This window comes from Opisthocomus hoazin, chromosome 4, assembly GCF_030867145.1.
Source record: "Opisthocomus hoazin isolate bOpiHoa1 chromosome 4, bOpiHoa1.hap1, whole genome shotgun sequence".
Lineage (NCBI taxonomy): Eukaryota > Metazoa > Chordata > Aves > Opisthocomiformes > Opisthocomidae > Opisthocomus > Opisthocomus hoazin.
Genome location: NC_134417.1, coordinates 72,673,843 through 72,697,686, shown reverse-complemented (window position 1 = coordinate 72,697,686; position 23,844 = coordinate 72,673,843). Strand labels below are relative to the sequence as shown.

Below are 23,844 nucleotides of genomic sequence, written 5' to 3'. Positions count from 1 at the left end.
AAATTTCCAGGCTTGAGGATTGGATCAGCAGAAATTCTATTCATATGTGGAGCGGATTTAACGTATATACCACAAAGATACATAAATCTGTGTTCTAAACAGAACTGGCTATTTTAAATATCAGATGAAAGGCAGAGACACATTGGAGGGCAGTTCTCTTGTACTGCATCTTACCTTGAGATCAATGAAATGCAGGCAGGTAGACTATCTCAAAATTTAAAAACGTATGAACACATAATATTTGTGATTATTTGTGCCTGTTTCACCCTCAGTCACCCTTGCATGCTTTCACTAGCCCCTGAGTTTCTACATATCTTCAAGTAAACTTCGGTTTTATTGTGTTTTGTCCTTCAGCTGTTCATGTAAACGTTCAAGAACTACTAAATACGAGTCCCATGCCTTTGTGCAACTCTGATATGCAATATTTCAGTTTAAGATCATTTCTGAACTCTGCTTCAGTAACATCTTTGCCTGAGCTACAGGACCTTGAAAGGCAGAGGATGAAGGCACAGAGCTTGTAGCAAGAATAAAAACACATAACTGGGTGCTTTGGCAGAAACAAACCAGGAGCTGCACTGCCACTAACAAAGGAGATTTATTTATTCAAATTTATTTATTTGAAATTACCTAAAATTAAACTATGAACAGTCATTATGGGTAACTTTGAGCTTCCTGGAAATCAGCTCAAGCTCTGGAGAAGGCGGATCCAGTGGATCTCAGAGCTGAGATAACTCACCCTTGCAAGCTGCAGTCAGAACAAATCCCTCTCTCCTGACAAGGAACAAATTATCTTGCTTGACTCATACAGCAATACTTATAGCAGAAACTGCTGAGAATCAATTTTTCCTAATTTAAAGTAATTTTACAACAGTAATTAATATTTTGATGTTGTTACACATTTAATTCATTAAAAATGACACCCCGACTAGACATGTTAGAAGTCTCCTCCTCCCTGTGAAGGGAGGAATGAGAAGCTCCATGGAGACAATTACAACTCATTTGTGAATTGACAAATACCATTTTGATTTCCAAGCGTGTGGTCTCTGGGAGGTCGAAGACTTTGAGGCGAGCTGACCCCTAGCACCCAGTTAAAACTGTCCGCCAGGGAATTTTGCCAGCCACATCTGCCGTTCTCAAAGGTGCAGGAAGTTCCGCTTTCACTCTCATCTGTATTATCCCCACAGTCATCTTCAAAATCACAGCTTTGTTCTGGTCTGTAACACTTGCCATTCTGACATTGCCAATAGCCATGTGAGCAGGAGCCTGAAAAGAGAAGAATGGAGGTGTCCTGGTGAATCGCAGTGCCATGCAGCCTAGCAAGGTTACTGGAAGGTTACTTCTCAGAGAGTTTGATGCTTAGGAGGAGGAGGGTGGTCTGGAGCACTTTTATTAAAAGCCTTTGGTTTCCCTGAAGTGCCAATCCATTATCAGTTTATTTCTTTTGTATTTTGTCAAGAAGTTGCCTAAATAAATGACTGATTCCCTTGCAAAGCCTTTGAGGGCATGTTCCAGCTAGGCATTCCTTCACTAACAAAGCTTTCTAGTCCGACTTAATTGCTGACATTCTCCTTTCATGTGGTGTAGAATTAAAACATTTCATTTTAGCTGCAAAGTTGAGCTTAGTTTAGCAGCCCCAATTTGGAAGACAAACCTTTGTTATTTTAACTACAGAGTTTTGCCTTTTAATGGATTGTCTTTTTTTTTTTAGACGAGTTCAGTGGGGTGATGCTGTGCTTTCTGTGCAGTATTCCTGGCACTATTGAGCGATACTTCTGCTATTGTACAGCCTAAAAAATGGTAGGACGCATTTCTCAGGATCCGTTTCCAAGCTTCATGTTTTCATTTCAGATCTGTTTCTGCAGGGCTCTGGATAAAAAGCAGCCCCTTCAGTACACTCTCTAATCAGGGAGACAGAAAATTCTGAAATAGACCCTCCCTATTTGGTTCTTTCATTCTGCTCTGCCAAAAACAAATTCACAAATATAATTTTATTTAAAAATAGGAGCATCATTATATTAGCTCATCAGACATAAAATTACAATATGCATATGCATGAAAGTTTTACAAGTATGGGAAGAATGTAAGTCAATTCATACTGAAAATCACATGGTGCTAAAAACATGTTTCCATTGCCACTAGTTTAATTTAAAGGAGGACCTGATGGAGCTAAATGAAATTCACAGAAGACTGGATTTTACTAAGAGCTCGGAATAACAGAGTTATTGACAAAAAGAAAATAAGAGATGGGGTTTTCAGGTGATATGTGGTCAGCCTTCTCCCTAGGACTTTGTTCATGCCAGACCCTAAATTACAGATGCCCCAAAATAAGTGAAAAATCATTGCTGAACCCTTTTGCTGTAGGCTTTGGGTAATGTGAAAACAAGCCTTGAATCACTACGTTAGCTAAAGAAAGCAAGTGTTGACATCTCTTTTTTAACTACAAATTTCTCCAAACTCATTAAAAAAAAATACAAATAAATATTGGAATACCATAGAAATATATTTGTATAAGTTTTCCAGGGAAATTATTAATTTTTAATTCCTGATTTCTTAGTAGCATATAAGTAGGTATCCTATTTGATTTAGAACACTGTGTATGATTTGGCTTTTAACAGTTGCTCAGAGAAAGCAGCAAGGCAGAATAAAAGTCTTACAATGACTTAGAAAGTCAAGAACATCAGGCAAAGGTTTCCAGAGCAGGAGACAAGGAAAATGAGTAGGCTCTGAATAGAAGGCAAAGACCTGTTTGAAGTGCACAGTTGCAAGTTTATGAAAGCATCAGTGTGATTTTTATTGGTACACAATCTCTGAAAATGGTCCTGGCCAAAAGAAAGGAGTGATTGTATTGATGTATTAGTCATTGTCTAATTACTGGAAACTGCAAGACAGTTGGAGTCTGTCAGAAATTTCTCCTCTCTCTCAACCTGTTTCAGAATTTCAGTCATTGGTGTTGTTTCCCAAAGGGCTACAGAAATTTGTTATAAAATTGCTTCTTGATTTAAATGACATCTATGTTTAGTAGCTAGTTATTATAACCCTACTTTCCTTCTAAGCAATCGCACTAATTTAAGCAAAAAAATTATTTTGTTAACAAATAGGAATTGAAATTTCAAGATGAAGTCCATGCTTGGAAATACTTGTCCTTACAGTTAATTACGATCAATAATTGCAATAACTATAACCTTTTGATGTCCCTTTGTAGCATTGCTTCCAATTTCACATCGAAAAAAAAGTGGAGTTGAAAACTGGAAGTCTTTGTTTTCTGAGGAAAAACAAAAAAATCCATCTTGAATCCTGGCATGAATGAATCTTTTCAAGCATATGTAATGAATTACACTGTCTAACTGAGTCTGTAACGTGACTTGTTTCTGGATGTACATCCATAGTATGTTTTCTCCTTAAATGGCATATTTCTAAGGCTTTATAACTGTAAAAACCAAATTAAACCAAAACAATAACCTACAAGAAAAGGATTTTTTTGAGATCTCTTCCTTCCTGCTTTTTCTCAATCCAAACAATCCAAAAACTCTGTTATATACATGCTTCTGGGTATAAAAGGGATGTTTAATTGAGAAGGACTTCTGCTTAGCAAGGTTCAGTAACTTTTTCCTCAAAGTAGTGTTTCTTAAAGATTATTAGCAGGTAGACCTTTTGCCCTATGTGGTAACTGCATAGACACACCAGGCTGCAGTGGATCCAGAGGAGCTGTTAGTGTCTTTCAGATCAATAATCTCTGAAATGAGGAGGATTTACACAACAGAGGATAACAGCTGCACCAGTCAATAATCCCCTTGTTCTATACACCCTACGCAAAATCAACAGATGGAACATTTATATTTCAAAATATGTAATTAGGACAAGAATTAATCTCTTTATTTTATAAAGGTATTTCTCTTAAATGTATTTTGAAAAAACACATTCCTGCAAACATAAAGAGAGAAAATAATCTCATTAGCAGAACTGAAATATGATTTATCTTCTACATCAACGAACTTGGAATAGTAATAAAGATAACATGGTATATAGGTTGCAGCATTGAGGCAGAAAAGCAATAAATTAAGGAAAAAACATTCATATTAAGAAACAACATCTGCATGTGTTATTCATGTAAACTTTAAACTCTGTCAAGAATGGTTGTGTTCTCAAATAAGTGATTCCAGAGCGGAAAACAATATTTAACCTTTGAGACTGTAGGCTGTGTTGCAATAGGACTTTTCTATGAAGTAGCTGATTTTTATATCACTCTCTATCATATATATCATAATAATAATTTTATTGCTTGTTTAGCTCTTCTCTGAAAATAAAATAAAATTTTAAATCCTCTAAAATAAATTAACTTCATTACTATGTGATAAGCTGATGCACCAGAACTCTATTTGTTTTTTTCTTTTACTTCAGCAGATGGAGATATTTGAGAAAGACTTGGGTTTTTTCCGCTATCACTTAAAAGGTCTTAAGATCTTCAAATGATCTTCCTACATCTCTGTTCAGAAACATGCTATACTTGAAGCTATTTTTTTTACCACCCAAATTCTTTATCAGTTGTTTGTTTCCTCCACAGTATTTAGGTTACCTTTTGTTTCAGAATGTTTTTATCCCTCACCCTTCTATTTATTCAGGTAATAGCTATTCTTTCTTTTTTTTTTTTTTTTAAATACCACTCATTATCATTAAAATCCATTGCCAGTTCTCAAAAGGTATTTGTACTCATATCTGAGTATGCAATCATTTCATTTTCACTCACTATTGATGAAAAGAAATTGTGTCATATTTGCTTGGAATAGCCATGAAAGATTCTTTAAGGAATTGTCTGATTACACACAATGAGTGACCAAATGAAGCTCAGTAAATGTAATTTATCAGAGAGAAGCTTAAGAAACAGATTCATCACATTCTGTAATTACCTGTGAGAAGACAAAAACTGACAGAAGAAAGCTCTAATCCAGTAGAAAAAAACCCAACATTACAAGATCCAGTGCTGGAAAACTGAAGTTAGTGAAATTCAAATTAAAATGAAATGACTGAGTAATTAAGCATTGAACAGATAACCAAGGACTATGATAAATTCTCCACCAGTGAAGGGCTTTAAATGAAGACTGCATTTTTCCCACAAGATACACTTCAGTTTAACTAAAAATTATTTGATAAATCAAAAAAAACTCTAGATGAAAACGCGGTTAGCATTACACTGGAGGCTGAATTACATGTTAACAGTAGTGTCTTTTGGCTTTAAAAATCAAAGTGCAGTTGGGGACCTTAATTTACTTGTATAATCATGACAGTTTATAACTGATAAACTAAATGTTTGTCCATGCCTATAGTAGCTACAAAATAGAGGTGAAACTCTCAGATTTCTCCGTGAGATTCCAATTTTCTTGAAGCTGGTCCTTTAAATATCTTTGCTTATCGGGAATAAATTAAGTACAATAATTAAACTGATAAAGATAAAAAAGATCAGAACCATTAGAAAATTGCAATACTATGATTGTATGTGATATGAAACTAGTTATGATTTTACTCATTTAATATCTAATTCTAGTAATTTAAACTTATTTCTTTTTCAGTTCTTATTTTGTATCAGCATTGCTTTAACTTCACCAGCAAGCTAATTCACGTTTTAGAACCAAAGGAAGTAGATTGGTGATAAGGATATTCCGAAAGTTGTTAAAATTGTGCTACTTAAACTTCTTATATTTAATGGTATCATCTATGTTCTCCAAACCAAAATCCAAATATAACACATGGGATAGTTTATATTTCTCAGAAGTATTAGAATAACATGTCAGTGTGTAGACAGTTAAACTCAGAGTTAAACAATTGGATACAACTGGATATTGCACACTGGGTAACAAACTCCATTTGTGAGACAACAAATTGGCCTGAAAAGTTAGATCTGATTCAAAATATTTTCAAAATATTTTATTTACATTCACATAGCTAGAAGTATACCTGTTCCTAAATCAAAGCTAGAGTTCCTGTAGAACCATAATCTGGTATGAAGGCCATAGTAATTAATCAGCAGGCTGAGTTTGACATCCCAGGGACAGAGGCTCTCTAGATAATTTAGATCTCTGTGTTTTTCCTGCAACATTTGCTCCATTATCACTCTTGCTCTGAGCTGACATTACTGTATGACTGAATTTTATGTGTCCTTAAAAAAAAAAATTGTTAACAAGAACGTCTTTCCTCTAATATCTCACCAGTATAACCCAAGGACACAGAGTAAAGTGCTTTCATCACAGTTGATGATGCATAGTAATAATGTCTTGTCAGCGCAGGAGTGTGAAAAATGCATGTCATTTCAAAAGCAATGGTTTGGAAATTACAAGAATTTTTAAAGACTTTCAGAATTTGAAGTGTTGGGAAAAAAAGATGACTTAAGAACTACTATATATTATCAGCTCTTTCTTTGTATGTAGTCTGTTTTTTCTAAGATTGAGTACAAACATTTGAATTTTTGGTTTAGTAAGCCTCTCGAGTACCTTGACATATTGATTTTCATTCTGAGCAATCCAAAATTTAAAAAACAACAGCTTGAGTTCTTTTGCAAAACGGACTTTGAGAAGAAACTGTTAACCTTTTAAGTTTCTGCCATGATGAAGAGCTGATGAAGGCTTCTCCAACAACCACAACTTCCTCAGTTGATTTCTTATCTTGTCCATTTCCACATACAGACAGAAGAGAATTCCTTTCCAGTAATCAAATCCAATAATATTCGTCCTCAGAATCATTAAGAATCAAAACTATAAACAGCAAGGTATCTTATCACTGCTCAATATTATTTTCTCTATCCATGACAGCACTGAAGTACCTTCCTGGTTCCATTTGCTGGTACATCACCATTTCTCTTTAGAAAAGGATGGTCATTTATCAGTCATTCAACACACTTTAAGACATACCCAACCTGTGACACATTCAGTGTGCTCTAACTTTGTGCTTTGCTGTATTTAAGGTGAACAAAAATTCTCAAGAATAAAGGTAGCTGAAGGCAAGATGGGCACTCCGTGCCTCTTCATACTGAGTGTATTGTACATACTATAGTCATGGCAGGGAAACTCTAAAAAGAGTATTATAAAGAATAAAAGCTTCAGTCTCAAGTGCTTAAGTGCATGCTAATGTGCATTCAGTCAAAAGAAATTGAAAAGCGGGTTTTGACTAGAGAAGGTCTTACTAGGTCTTTTTAACTCCTTCACTATATGTACAGTACCAGTATACTGTCAGTAACAGAAACAATGCATACTTTTCAATGTTGCTTGAGTAATTCTACACCTATTTAGTCTATAAAACGTGCTAGCAGGTCAACTTAAAAGGAAATTCTCAGTTAATCTCTGCAGATGGGATCCCCATGGTGAATAAGAAGAGACCTAGACCTGGATCCGTTGACAGATACTCCTTCTATTGCAATAGCATTAAGACTGTTTTGTTCCCTGTCAGAAAACCAAAACAAGGTACATCATATGTTATAATGATTATTCCGGTGTTACTCAGATGGTTTAAGTCTCCAACCTGAAGAAATGGACAGACAAGGAAAACTGCTGTAGCAGAACATACAGATAATTGTAACAGGGATATGTCAACTCTTCTACGCAATCTTCCCTTTCCAAAGCCAGGCTGAAATTTAGAACCTATCTTCTTGAGGGTGGACGAAGAAGTACTAAGACAAAAAAGGATCCACATCTAGCTTTTAAGCAAAGCTTTTTTTTGTAATGGTAGTACTCCTCATATGCATTTACTACAGTGAGAAATATTAAATACTAACTAAACTGAAAAACTTAACTCACTCACCTAAGTTCACTCTAAATAAATGAAATGAAACAAAATTTTGGTTTGTATTGTTCAGGCTCAAACAAATTAAACCTAAATATTCACTGCCTGGACTCCTTAGCAAAGACACAGAAAGGAGAAAAGTTATTTAGGTATGAAATCCACCATCTTAAAAATATTACAAACATTTTCAAAAATCTTTTTTTTTCCCTTTCATATGTGACTTTTAGTTGCAGTATGCATTTTTAGGTCAAGAGGTTTAAACCCAGTCTTGCACCTCCAACTTTCTCCACCACAGAAGGCATACAGACCCTGTGCCATGTGAGTATATCTTGGCCCAGCAGATCGAAAGGCAGTCAAGTTGTCTTCTGAAGATCTCTAGGCTTGATTCCAAGTTGCAGCATGCCCTTTAGAAGTACAATTCAACAGCTCACCTAAAATGCGTTGTATAACTCTACTCTGAAACCTTGCTTGAGCAGCTAAATATTATAGTGCTTTTATTGAAGCTTAGATTTACGCATAGCTGATGACACCTCTACCTTAGACCCCGAAGTGGATTAATTGTGACCTGCAGTTTCATAATCCAGTCACTGTCTGATTGTTTGAAGGCTGGAAGAAGGTATGGTATTTGCATTTCCTGGTGCCTAGTGCAGATTCTGCTCAGTGGTTTCACTGCTTGTGTTTCTGATGGGAGAAAAATCTGCAGGTTGAATCTAAAACATGGCTTGAACTAAAGCAAAAACCCATAAATTGGGATAGTTTGAGCACGAGAAATGGGGTGCACAAACTCTGAATAGCTGAGGTATGTCAGAAGGGAATTTCTATAATGAGACCTAAGGAAAGCTGGGTAGAGAGTGAACTAAAAGCATTTGATGATGCTGTAACTCAGGTTGAATGAGGAGAGATCTTCACAGGCTGCACTGGAATATGTGTTCCTTTCACATTCTCCACCACGCTCCACGTTGTTACCTAAAGCATATGGTGGGAGGGGGAGCTGCAGCACAGTGATAAATCTCTTTTATACAACTTGCCAGAGCTGACAGATTCTGCTCAGTAAATGTGACAGGTGAAAAATTCTTCTCTCAAAACCCACTCGAACCCTGACCAACCAGCTCTCATTTACAGTCATAGCTTTGACTCCGAGACCAGAAGGCAGGACAGCTTCCTGGTCAGATCTAACCTAGGTCAGAGATGGCAGTGGACATGGAAGCCCAGAACTTGAGAAAGGCTTGTTCCGCAGCTGGAAGTTTAAACCAAAACACTTCTAGAAACCCCCTTCTATGGCAAACAAAGGTGTGAAAAAAGACATAGATTAAGCAGTAACTACAAAATAATCACTGAGTGATTGTATTATATGTCTACAAGACCTCAGATGTTTCTTCAGGAACTGGCATTTTCTTTGACAAGTTAGACACTATGATGTGGTCCAGGAATGACTTTAAATTGACAGAAAACTGTTCGCTATTCAAAAGGGAAGATAACAAAAGATGTATATCTGTTATCAGTTAGGGATCTCTACTCTTGACGTCTTGTCAATGTCAATTTATTCCCTTGAATCAGTATTAATATTCAGCAATATAAATGTAATTTATGAAGGAAACTGCTCTGAAACACTCTCAGTTATGTGCAGATAGGATGAAAGTCTGAAAGAGCTTCAAGAAAAACAATTTGCGCAGAATTTCTATGAACTATTACAGCATTTAAACACAGCTGTGTTTAAACTCTTTAGCAATACTTGAGTAAGAGTCAGGTGTAGGAGAAACTAAAAAAGCCCAAAACTGATTAAATTAAATCTCATGGCCCCTATGAATCCTTCATCTCTCATTGCTCAGAAGGAATAAGTTTCAGGATTACTGTATTTACCATATGATATTACAAAACTTTCTATCTATATTAGACAGAATGCTACAGTGAGCTGAAGAGGACAAGAAGATTAAAAGATTTTATTGACGTCTTGAACAGCCTTCCATACAACTTTGAGCCTCCACAGGAAATGTCAACAGGAAAATGAAAAAAAGCATTATGCTTGATGGAAGAGAAAGATACCAACAAACCCTTTAATCACTCAGTATCTCAAAGAGACATAGCTTCTAATATGGTCAGCTTTTCCCTTTCCTCTGTGTTACAGTCAAGTTTGTTCTCAGACAATGAAAGCAAAAGATGAAAAGTATACCTAGAAGATTAGTATAAGTGGTTTGAGGTGAGATTCTGCGGTAAGAACAATAGCATTTGCAACCAATATGGTCTAATGTCACTTATACTGTTAATGTCTCCTAATGTGATCAATTAATTCTGTTCCTTATTTTTTTTCCAGCCAGTATGAACGATTAAGACAAAGGCATTTACTACTGATTAATTTCATTTAACATTAGGCAAATCCAGCACAATCATTCATTTACCAAATCAATAATAGCTTTATTAGCTGTACCTCAATTCAATCTGTGTTCACATTTAGCAGCACTCTGAGATAAGCAAATAGAAGTACATAAGCTTAGCAAGTGACCGACTGAACAAGGAAACAGCAGAAACATTTATGGTTGGAAAGAGAGCCCTGATGAAATTATTTTATCCCACTTTATAGGAACCTGAGTTTTAAGGGAAATTGCTCGAATCACTAGGTCTAGTTGACTTTTATGAAATGCAACAACCTCAAGAAATTCCTCTGCCTTCAATATACGAAGTAACTTTCTCTGTTGCTGCTACCGAAAGGCTATTTTTCAGTTTTCAGATAAGGTACCCTGTTTGCATCTAGCCTAAATTTATTCACGACCAATTCAGATACAGTGATTTGTATGCAAGTTCTGCCATTCAGCTTTCCTCTTTGGAAAGGAAGCTAAGGGAAACACAGAAGAAAGTACAAAACAGACCTGAAACTCAAACCCCATTACTACTCAAAAAACCCACATATTTACCTGGCCCAAACCTTCATCTCAAAGCCCAACAGAAGCTAAATACTTTCTTACACTAATCTTCTTCTGAAGCCTAGTCACACAACACTAGACAACCTCAAAATACAGAAAAATATTTTTATATCTATTGCTGTGACAAAATCATGAGAACGACTTTTCCCATGGCATTTCTGCTTTGTGACAAACTACGTCTTAGAAGACAGACATTTGGCTATTGTGCTAGCAGACCACCTTGTAACTTAATGCAGCTTTATGGAATGACATTTAGTACAAAAATTAGTTCGGAAAACTTTCTGTCAAACAAGGCACATTCTAGTCTGTGACAAAATATGTGAATGATGCTTTACATATCCTCAAGTTGATCTGTAGTAGTATCAAATTAAAGATGACATATATAAAGCTTTGTGCAGCGAATTCCTAAACACTTTCATCAAGATAAAAATCTTGTACTAGGTGTCTGTAGAAAATGGCAGTGGTGGATAAAGCACACAGAATATTATTAGTTCAATTACACTAAAGTCTGTAAAAAAAATGAACTTCGAATTAAACACAGACTAAACAAGAAACCATATTTGAAGGCCTGCTCCTGTAAATGCTCTGAATTATTTTTAGTCTCTTAATTTCTAGTATTTTGAAGGCAATATTCTGACCATTTAAGTTTTCTTCTGAAGCTGACCTGGTATCAGCTATCACCTTCCATCTCTGCTGTGAAACCTTTGCACAGTAATGCTGGAGGCATTATTTTCCGTAGTATTACCTGTCAGAGACAATTCAAAGTGAGTCTAATGTCTTGAATCTAAATTAGTGTCTCCTTAATGCATCAGTCTTGAATACCTGTGGTATCGAGGTGTGCGATAGTTTTACTGCAGTTCCATATGTAAAAAATGGAAATGACCCAGTCTGAGTCGAGACAACAAAAGGAGAGGCTGAGGTCCTGAGGTGACACCTTGTGAAAGCAGATGAAAGAAGCAAGAGGATTTCAAAGGGAGTAGATTTAGAATAGAACAGAAGGATCTAATGAAGACAAAATCTCATCTCAGTAAGATGCATGCAAAAGAGAAATGCTAACAGAGCCACTGAGAGTGGCAGATCGCAGGCACTGAACATGCCCAGAAGCAGATGTCTTAGGGAGAGGACACCATGCACCATCATCCTGCAGCAATTTCTTAGCCTATGGTTAAAGGAGTGTGTGTCACATCTCATAGATGAGATACTGCACCAGTGTTACGGGAAATACTTGGTATCTTCCAGAACTCTGAGGCTGTCACCTAACTGCAAATCACTTGTCTATGTCAAAAAGAGTTCTAAAATAAAAACAGATGGCATTCAGCTCACAGAGAGACCTTTATGTTTATATGTAGCCAAGCTAAGTGTCTAAGTTGCCATTAAAACTGATGGTGGTGTGGTTGGTACAATTGTTGGACTTCAAAGAATGATCACGTTATGATAAATAGAACCTAGATTTTTATTTGGTTGCCCATACACAAAGCATCTCAAAATGCGAGAGACATCCTTCCTTGTCACCAGCTGCTACCCCTGAAGCACATATACTTTCTGTATATCCTGTGTTACAGACATGTAAACACTGGGGATTTCTTAGACACCCTACTACACCACAGGCAACAATAGGTGCCTTTATGTGTGCAATTCAGTTGTGTCAAGTGGCTGGGCAGCAAAAGAGCAATATAGTACATTGTCATTGGAATTTAGAATTTAGAATGGAATTTAGATACCTGACACATCTTGAGGACACCTACACGTACATGACATCTGATCTGAGTCTTGACTTGCAGCAGAATCCCACTCTAAATATTTCAAGGCTTAGATTATTTTACTGAAAGATTCTTTATGCACACTAAGCTGACTTTATTTCTCTCTCCCCTACCCCCAACTTTATTTTTCACTCAGATACCTAAAAATGCAGCACAGAAATATGAAGATCTTTCCTCAAACAAAGAAGCATTTACTAAAATAGAAAGGTGGAGAAAAGAATCTTTACTCTCTCCAGTTCACCAACAAATTGTCTCTGTGGTCCAACAAAGGAGGAAAACCTGCTAGGATTTCTTTCCGCTATGCCTGGTGAAGAACGTGCACCCTCATAACCAAGTCAATAACCTCCCATTATTTTTTCCTGAGGACAAATTCTGCGATTATTGGTGACATGGTGGCACAACCTTTGCTTTTATTCTGGAGAGTTGGAAGTTTCCAGAGATCAAAAAAGCATTTTTTTGTACCGCCATTTCCTCAATTTTTTGTCCCTGTGTGAGGCATGTGAGGTGATCTGACTTTTAGACATAAACAGAGTGTGGTACTTCCACACTCAGGAATGCTTTCTACTTTTTAGACAATTAACAGTCTATTTGCCACTTATTTGTTTATGAACTTTGTTTATCCTACCACTAAACAGTAATTCAGGCACATCTTGTGACAGTTAAGAATCTTGTGAGAGCTACAATACCATTCTACTTGGGAAGCATATTCTGTTCAGAAGTTTGAGAACAAAATAAACCACAGAATGAAAACAAATCTGTGCAGTGAATTGCCTCAAATATTCCTTGACAGAAAGCACAGAACAAACCTGATCTTTCAAATAAAATTTACAAATAATTGATGCAAAGTAATGTTTTTCTTTGTCTAATATATACCATATTGAAAATGTAAACACTGTAACTAGGAAAGTAAAATACAGTCCAAAGAGACTATTGATAAGTATGTGCTGAAATGCCCTGTCAAGTTCAGCTCATTTCCTACAGTTAGAGAGGGAGAGAAAAGAAGCACACTTATGCCTGCAGTCTTAACCATACGTGGAACTTCTGTTCCAGCATGTCTAGACGATTCAAATGCCCAGCAAAGGTGTCCTGCACTAAAGGCAATATAGGACTAGATACTGTGAAATATACCTTTTTTTTCAGTCTGCTGGTGCAAGACTTGACTTAATAGTAAAAACACTTGATATTTCTGAGAATGTCCTGTGCTGCAGCATGATTTCTCTACTTTTAGATGTATGAGCGAAAAGTAATAATTGCACTCAAATAAGGGTAATTGGTTAGCTAGTTCTTGCAATTCAAATTATGGTTAGAGCTTTTACGCTCTCAGTTCACCCAGGCAGAGGCAGGCTTTGTGTATGGCATATGCAACACGTAAGAAAAGGTCTGAGCTAGTAATGCCGCTTTCACTGATAGTCCTGGGAAAGCTTAGATATGGTAAAAGTATTCTTACTAAGTTCTCCCAGTATGGAGAAAATAAAAGAGCAAGGCTCTTTAACAGGGCTCTCCTTTATAAATCCAGTGTAAAGAATTCCTCTTGCACTTTTAGGAATAGTTTGCCTTTGGTTAGAAAAGCTGTTCTCATACTCCAGCTACACATTGCCAAAAGGAATCACCAGTTTATATCATGAACATATAGATAAACACCTGCCCTTACCTGCTGCTCAGCGACTCACTTCAAACTACCAGCACTGCAAATTAATTTCTCCTGACTTGATACTTCTGTGAATGTCTGCTTTATGACATGTTTCGTAGAAACCTGTCTGGGGAGGCCGAAGAGCTAAGGAAAGTTTTGGAGAAGTTAAACTGTTTTGTGAAACAGAAAAACAAGTGCTGACAGTGCCCTATCTCCAAGGGCCTTAGAAAACATTAATCCTGTTCTGTTATCCAATTTGCAGAGCTGTAATCACCTATGGGTCCAATCCAGGCTCTGCTCTGACTGCTGATCCAAATAGTCTTTGAGCTTTATTTCTCATTCAAAGTATTAGGTCTGGGAATACATGGGGAAAGATTTTGTTTCTTTGAGATAAAGTTATAACAAGTTATGAGAAACTTCTGCAAATTATCTGTGTTTTATTATATGGACAAATATTGTAAAAATTCTAGTGGAAGATGTCCCTGCTCATGGCAGGACTGTTGGAACCAGATCATCTTTAAGGTCCCTTCCAACCCTTACCATTCTATGATTCTATAATTTTATCATTCTATGAATTACTTATAGACAGAAATGTATCCTAAATCCTCAGAGAATATTGAAAAACAATTATTTTTAACTGCGATGTATCTTTAAAATTACAAGTGATTTTAAATTTTTATAATTTTTTTGCAAATTATATTAGTGTAAGTGAATGGGAAAATTTTTTAGTTTAGCAAATGGACACATTGTTTTCATCTTTAAAATCTTCATACAATCTAGTAAGCATAGAGCTAAAAATCAAAGGAGGTAAATCAGAGTCCTAGCTACCAAAAAACAAAAAGTAGCAATTGTAGAATGAAATAAATGGACCAAGGGCGGTTATTTCCAAATAAATTGATAAAATACAGTGATTATAATAATGCTGCCTTGGAATTTAGCTGGGGAAATGTTCATAGGATCAGAAAATACAACATGAAAATCCAGGCAATATATTTTGTCTTCTTCACTGTCAATAAAAAGATAATTTTCTTCAAAACAGCTGCACAATACATGTAGAAGTTGAATTCAAGTCAGCTGTATGCATGACCACTATTAGCTTTGTGTCCAGCTACTAAATCAATCTACTTATTCTACAGTATTTCCACTATTTTTCTGAGAATTATGAAGTAATTGTATCTTGTTCCAGAGAGAAGAGAGAAAAAATTAAATGTATCAATTTATTATTTTTAAAAGTAGAGACTATAACCATGAACTTCTGTTTTCGTACTGTTATAGAGGTGAAAATGAAAATTGCCACTTGCACAGAATTTCATTCTAGATACATCTGTGAGTCTGTTCCTGTCCAGGTACTAATTAAGAAAAAAAAAATAGTTTCACAACCCACTGTATGCAATAAAGGCAATTATGTAGGTATATTCTATCCTCCAAAAGTTCAGGGGCATATCAGATATTATGAGTACTCTTTATAGGCTTGGCTTGTTGTTAGCTTTTGTTTCTGTTTATGTGTTTCGGTTTTGTTCTTATTTGGTTGGAGTTTTTTCCCAGAGCTTCTTTTAAAGTGTTTTAGTCATTCTACTTGATTTGTTACATGTCCTATTCTCTCAGACAATGGTCAATGCTGGTTCCTTCAAAGGAAGATGTAAACACCCTGATTTTCAATTAGCTGTTCATAAGGAGATCTTTTTTCCACTTTTCAGTAGGAGATCACGTTATGCATTGAAGCATAAAATGTGATTGTTCTTGTAATTATATATTAGAATAACTGTCAAGGTTATTTCTATTTATGTGTGGGTAAATTTTAATAAATACAATTACATCTGCAAAAGAGTGATAGAAGCAATATCCGTTGGTCTTTAGAGTACACTCTAAAGTTTTGGGTAATATTTCAATGAAAGGATTTTGGCAAATCTGATTTCCTGACTATTCTGTCCCTTTGCCTTTACGTATTTTAATTTTAGCTACATTTCTGAATTCTACACATTTTAATTCTTTTTTGTGAATTAGACATTTGTGTGAAAATGATTCAAAAAACAGTCTGAAAAAAACCCCAATAGCCAAAACAAACAAAAAACCCTACCAACTAACCAAAAAATAATAGCAAGACTGTATTCTTTAATGCTTACTCATAAAAGACCAGAGAAGTGCATGAGTAATGAGTTAAGAAGCTCCATTAGTGATATGAAATTATTCAAGGTGATAGGAGTTAGAAATAACTATGAACGATAGGAAAAGTATTTTGTGAAAATGAAGTTACTTAAAGTGACAGCACCCAGTCTTGTTGTACACTGGGCAGCCTTCCTGACATCAGCCGCCATTGCAGGGCATTGGACTCTCCTATACTCGCAGTAACGTAGTTGCCAACCCCAAGCAGGTGTGTCAGGTATCCTATACAACTACAGTGGAGTTAAACAGCCACTGTTATGCAAAGGAGTTTCATCCTGAGTGATGGGCAATGAAACGCAGTGTTGACTGAGTTACACAGAACACCACAACCTGTCTGCACACATGGGTCATGAGCTGCAATAACTACCACTACTAAGGAGTGACACAGCAGAGTACTGCAGATAGCTTCAGGAACACATCAGCCCAATGCTCACAAAGCTCAGAGCAAATAAAACTTTAGGATTTATTAGGAAAGAGAGCAAAGAGGAAAATAATCCTTTTGCTGCAAGATCATACCATTATTTACTCATTTCCTAAATACTCTACACAGACCTGGTCTTATAATCTCAAAAAGAGTGCAGAAGATGTTTTAAAAAATCAGAGAAACGAAAACATGTGGAATAGCTTCCATGAAGGAAAGAAGTTGGATCTTCTTCAGTGTGTAATGTTGCTTGAGGATGATGATCGCATAGAAATCAATACGGAGTAGGTGGGTTTGTCTGTTATTCACCACCATTTTCAGTAAAAGACATTATCAGCCAGGAGACAGGATGAAAACAGAGCTGCTTTCTCCTTTGGCAGACCTGTACAACTTGCTGCCGAAAATGAGGAGGGGGCTAAACTTCTGAATGTGTTCCCAGGGAAACTAGACACCGTACAGAAGGCAAATACATTAAGATTTACTACATATGCAAAACCACATTCAGTTCAAAAGGTCTCCTAAAAAGGATATATTAGGAACATCAGGAGGAATAATCATATATGCCTGTCCTTTTCTGGCTCTTGCTCAGCATCTCATTGACACCACTGGAGACAAGATATCAAGTGAAATGGACCATGATGTGATCACCTGTGAATATTCCCATGTTCTTAGAGACAGGTGTAACACTTCAGTGAATCTCTTTTAATTTGCTGGAAACAACAACTGTCTTCTCTACAAAAGTGAAGTCAACAACCACCGTTTCTCTTGTGTCTGGGAATAAATTTTCTCCATTGCAGCCTGCTAATCTGATCAGGTAGCCCTTGGTAGCTGTTGTATTCCCAGGTAAGTGGTAGAGAGACATGAGCAGAAACTCTGATGGAGGGATCTGCCATCTTGATAGTCAGTAACCACACTTCAAGAGGGAAGGAAAGGAGAGAGAGCACAAGCAAATTTGGGGATCACGGAAGTAGTTGTCAAATCCATGAAGTCTTTTTTGTAAAAAAATATAAGCATAAATTGTGACTCTTGTCAATGGTCTCACATTTCGTGGGCATAGTCGGACAGTATCTTAATCTGTGAGCATGCTTGGGGGGATCACACAAGTCCCTTGGAAATTATGGTTGTTGCATGAAGAAGAAGAGGGTGTGAGTGCCTCCTGGAAAGGCCAATACTTTGAAAACTGTTAACTTCCTTCTTTTGGGAAAAGCCTAGAGAAAATAGCTGTCTCTGCAACTTTAAAATGTAACTGGAGTGAAAGACTGGTGAAGTGTGGGGAAAATATGCTCCCTGACCTATGCAATCCTGCCAGCTTGCCAGGTCCTTAGGAAGGTCTAAGTTATTTCAGAGGAAACAAGGATGGAACTGAAACTTTCCAGGGTTCAGTGTGGCCAGGGGTTATTCCTGGGTGATGTGGATATAGGCAGCCCCTTACACAGGGCAGAGTCTATCTTGAGAATCTGACCACACTGCAGAGACACAGCAACAGGCCTAAATAGCACTGTTAGAACAAAACTGTCTTGGTATCTTCCTGCACACAGTACCATTGAAAGACAGAAACAAAACCTAATATTGCCCCATACATTACTACTCATACAGTGAAGAGATGATAAGCACCAGCCTAAAATGATGTTTATTGTTTCTCAGGCACAGTATTTTAAGCAGTTCTCAGTGGCTTTCCACTTCAGCATTGTTGTTGCTAAGCAGCATCATGAGGACAGTCTACAGCATGCTGTCAGTCTACAGAAAATAACAATGCTAACTTTCAAAATGATTTCTTCTAGTTGTCCAGTGCTCTCTTTCACCCTTTAAGTATTACTGTGTGCTTGTCCAGAAGAAAAACAAGCCCCCTAGAATTATGTGGGGTTTTTTGGTGTTTAGAACTTCAAAGAGTTTAAATAGAGTCCGGAAACAATTCCTCTGAACAGTGAAAGTCTCTGTCACAGATAGGAACATTTAATAACTCTGTTCTATTTATTCCCTATACTATATCCATGGCAATAGCACTCTATGTGCAGAAATAACAAGCACAGACCACCTTGGTATACTTGTGTTACACAGTGATATTGTTCACAAGACTCAGGAGGATCTCCCTTGATGTGTGCATTACAATGAATCCTGATTTGAAAAAAGACACATTAAAAAGGATTTCTATTGGATTCCTTTTTTTTTTTTTTATGTGATTTGTTCAGTTTGCAGAATACAAACTGTAGATTGGTATGTCATAAAAATTACGAAGTATGCTCTTGAAACTGTGAAAAACAACGCCGAATAACCAAACTTCATTTGGGTAAAGAGGAGGAAAACATTATGACAGTTACCAGTTACCACTCACTGTGCTATTTTGAGTGCCTAAAATGAATGAAACATTCCTTCCAAGTCATGAGAAAATGAAACATTTGTCCAAATATAATAGAGGAAGCCTATTAATCAGCTAGAAATATATGCATCAGTATCAATTCTGCATTCTCATGTTATGAGAATAGACCTCGAAAGCTATGAATCTCTCTCTTAGAGAGAAAACGCTTCCAATTTCTTAGCAGATATTCTCTCTAAATGGAGACAAGAAAGAAGCAGATCTCTGCTGTATGATATTCTTTATCCTCTTAAACTGTAAACAATTTGAGCACTGGATATAAGTATTTTGCTTTTGATTAAACTCTCCTTTGTCACTGCCCACAAGCAGAGAAGTCTAGGAGTCCAGATTTTTGCAGCTGATCATCATGGTCATTCTAGCTGGCTCTAGTTTATAAAGTTATACCACCGAGCATTTTTCACAGTCTCCAGCATGCATTTTGCCACTGTTCAGAACATTTCTGTAGGCAGGAGTAGGTTTCATATTCAGGTTTCTAAGCTCACATTTCAAGTGATGATCCAAAAAGATACAACTGCTAAATAGTAGCTGTGAGTTTGAACCCTCAGTGGCTAATGTAAGATCTTTTGCAGGACAAGTGAAAATTGTTAATATAGAAAAGTTGGTTCACTAGAAGGATGAATTTAGACAATTATCTCAAAGTGTTGTGAATCTACAAACTTCACATAGTAAGTTTTAGATGAGCTATGCCAAGAAATCTGTCTTTGGTGGCTTTTTCCTGAGATTTTAGGAGCTTTTTTATTATACACATCATAAAAGTGCTTTGGAACATCCTTTACTATCAAAATGAAAGCTTTTAAAGTTTCTAACACTGCCACAGGGACTTACATCTACCTTTAAGAAGATAGAGTCTGAAAATATGAAAAATAAAGAATTAGGAATCTCAGCAAGTGTTCCTCCTGGGGTAACATGCATATAAAGCTGAACTTAAAAACACCAATCTCATTTGCAATAAATTTCCATGACTGTTTTGACAGAAGTAGAAAGCCAATACTATGTGCTGTAACTGGCAACTTATCAGAGCTATATCTGGAAAACATTCCCTTTTCTTTCCTGCCTGTCTCGTGCACCAAGTACAGTGTAATTTCTTAGGTTTGATGTAGTCTCATCAGTGTTATTTCCCAGTGCCAGAGCAGTGGTTAATGATATCCTAAAGGGGAAGGCTACTCAGCAGCAGCAGTAACAAATCAAAGTAGCTCACATAAATTAATGATCCATTCTACCAGTAGTCCTTCACATTAACTTTGTTTTATTGATCAGAAAGACAGAGAAGTAAGATAAAATGACTTGCCGCAGCCATGCAGGACATTTGTGGTAGGTCCAGGAACAAAATGCACCTCCTAAATTCCATTTTAAGGGTTACATTTCAGTAGCTCTCTTGATAAATGTGGATGGAGGAAAGAGATTTGCCCAGTTTTGTCAGAAAGAGTTTCTCCTTCATCATTTGTGTCCAAGAAAATATTAGTAATGAACAACATCAGTACTTTCAGGAGCAGATCTCACCTTGGGGTTAATGGGATCCATATCCATCAGAACTTTATTATTTTTGATAAAATTTCTCTGAGTCTTATTTCCCTTGTGCAGTAAGTGAGGATGGTGCAAGTAATTACATCCATGCTGGCACCACTCCACATGGGAAGAAGAAGGATACGGTGCCTAAACTATATCTGTAGGAATTCCCACTATCCAAAAAAGCATTAAAGCCTACTGGTCTTATTGCAATCTATCCATATTGCCTCCGTTCTACTCTTAGTTCTTTATTTTACAAATCCCCCTAAATTAAGCAGTATATTGTCTAAGTCTACATGGCTGGACAACAAGTCTTGCAGATTCATAAGTGTTAATTTAGTACCCAATCAATTATTACATAAAATAAATTTATTAGGATTTCAAAGAGCACTTAAAAGCTTGTTGATTTCAACACATCTTTCGCAAGCTATTTCTCTTCTGAAGAAGTGACAAAGAAATGAAGGCTATGCTGCTATTCATTCTTTCCAGACTTATATAGACTCTTTGTCAATAGCAGGAACATACCTGTTGGAGGTTCTGCTGGTATAAACTCCTGGGATGGAAAGCACTCCCTGGAAAATGTGAGGTCATCAAGTGCTATGCCATCTTTGGGACCTTTTCCAGCTATCCCTTCAAATACAACTTGGAAATCTTCATCTCCATCTCCAGCCAGGATCAGTGCCTTGTGCTGCCAGAAATTTCCCTGGTTTCCAGTTAGATTAAGGAGAATTTTTTCAAGGTTTGCTGTAGTCCTCTGGTAGACAACCAGTGATCCGATGTGAGCTCCATACATATGGTAATAGAAGAGTATCTGCAAGCAAGAATAACAACAAGTATACAATAAGTGACTTCAGATATGTTCTGCTATTGTATTTACCCTAATTATTAAATGGAGCATCATTACTACCATTCAGAAAAGTCCTTAATTTTACTGATTCAAAACCTTATTAATTAAAACGCACCCCTAAAGACTTACTAGTGAAAATATTTTAACTACTCGATAAGCCAAACATGGAAGCCAGCATTACAATCACGTGACAGCTGATCTTACATTTCTTTTGAATAACTGTTGCAAGTAAATGTCACAGAATGAAAATACTTGATAAGGAAACAGGAATGCAGCAGTGCCATTCACAATATGGGAAGCAACTTCAGTTTACTGAATACTGTTCTGGTTATAAATGTGTTTGTGCTAGATTATAGAGTGTGTGATTAGAAAATCTTCTCTAATCTAATATGGGAGCAAAACTTCTACATGGACCACAGAAATGCAAAACAATAGCTAAAATAAAGCAAAAGAGGTCCTTGGGTTAGGAAATAGTGATTTTTATTTTTTTTTTTAAGTAAAAATGGGGGAAACAAATTATGAACTCCATAAGTAAGATCAAGTATGTACAGAACATTAAAAAATGGAGAGTCATCACCATTAACTACTCAGTTATTTTCAGTTCAAGAGCAATAAAGGAATACTTGTGTTTGATCAAATTAATACTTAATCTAGTTCAGTATCTTGGTTCTGACAAAGATCAGAATATTTCCAAGAGTGATGTAGGACCCTGAAAGAAAGTAATTCATACTATAATATACAAGGGCTCAAATTTCGTCCTAGTCTAATACATAGCACAAGCCCTAAAGAATGAAAACTCATTTATTATAACTATAAAAACATAATAGCGAATATTATGATGCCCATGCAAATGTAAAGTCACATCCCTTTGTATACCTGGTGTTACAGAATTTCATAGGCTTCTGCAGTCTACCATCTTGCATAAATAAGCATCTAAAAACCCCCCACATATTTCTATTTTATTGATTTTCTCTGATTATTGATTAGTAAAGTCACAAAGGGCTTTGTGTTATAATTCTTTTGAAAGTTTTATGTTCACTGTCAGAATGTCTCCTGTGCAATGATGTAGTCAAATATAATTTTTACATGTCAGTTTTTTTGTATGGACATATTTGTATTCACTTGCCCATTTCCTGTTCTGCAAGTACTCTCTTTCTCTTAAAATCTTTCTTCAAATGAGATTTGTCTATTCAATATATGTGTATATCTTTGAACTATATAATGATTTTCACATCTTTAGGATTAATCTCTATTTCTTTTCACTACTGTTGAATTTTGTTTGATTTTCTGACTGTCATTAAATTCCAGCAGATATCTTCATAGAGCTGCCCACCACACTGCTCCTGACTGGCTACAGTTCTTTTCAAGACTACCAGACTGTATTTTGTATGTTTACCTTTCTTTATGATCATTGAATTCATATCCTGCCTTCCCCCAGCCCCCAACATTACTTTCTGGACTTCACATTTATTTGCAATACCATTATCTGAAATATGCTGTAGAATTTTGTACAGTGGAGTCAACATACTAGTCTTCTGTTCTACTATATAATTTCTAGATATATTGCATAGTAGTAATGTCATCTTGACAACAGTTATGCACAAATTTAATTTTAAGCATGTATCCAAGTCCTTTCAGGACTGGGGCTCCACATTATTCAGGCTTGAATTATAATACACATGAAAAATTCATTCCCATGCTTATTTCCTTAACACTAGAACATAGGTTAGCTCTCTAGTCTTAGTTCTCCAAGGTTCACTGGATGTTGTCATTCTTCAGTTGGCTGCTTAATCTTTTCAAGTCTATCCTATCATAGAATCACAGAATCATTTAGGTTGGAGGAAACCACCAAGATCATCGAGTCCAGCCATTAACCTAACACTCAATTCCACCACTAAACCATGTCCTTAAGCTCTGCATCTATACGTCTTTTAAATACCTCCAGGGATGCTGCCTCAACCACTTCTCCGGGCAGCCTGTTCCGATACTTTACAACTCTATCAGTGAAGGAATTTTTCCTAATATCCAATCTAAGCCTCCCTTGGCACAACTTAAAGCCATTTCTCCTTGTCCTATAGCCTGTTACTTGGTGGAGAGACTGACATCCACCTCAATACAACCTCATTTCAGGAAGTCGTAGAGAGCGATAAGGTCTCCCCTGAGCCTCCTTTTCTCTAAAAGAATTATAACAATTGCTTCTGTTTGTAACTCATTTTCTGATACTGAAATAAAATTGGAAAGAGTACTATGCAAAAATATGCAGAAAATACAATATTTGGAAAAACAAAAAACAGTCTCCCCGTCCCTTCTATTGTGCATGCCACAAAGGAATTTATGCCATTAATAACATCTTGTGTATTTTTTCTTAAAATACTTTGACTTCATACTTAAATTCAGAATCCCAATATATGTCATATGCTTTCGGTTACTTATTGCTACTAAGTTTAAAACTCTTTTG

At 36.4% G+C, this 23,844-nt stretch overlaps 1 protein-coding gene across 1 annotated transcript in view; it reads right to left on the bottom strand.

Annotated features, from left to right (window-relative positions):
- The window catches only part of MALRD1 (MAM and LDL receptor class A domain containing 1), a 285,631-nt gene that overhangs the window by 138,367 nt on the left and 123,420 nt on the right, over positions 1-23,844 (bottom strand). Inside the window, exons 25-26 of the mRNA XM_009937935.2 lie at positions 21,065-21,350; positions 1,018-1,263 (exon numbers count right to left, since the gene is read on the bottom strand). Coding sequence (XP_009936237.2) covers positions 1,018-1,263; positions 21,065-21,350 — 532 coding nt within the window. The remainder of the gene's footprint in view (positions 1-1,017; positions 1,264-21,064; positions 21,351-23,844) is intronic.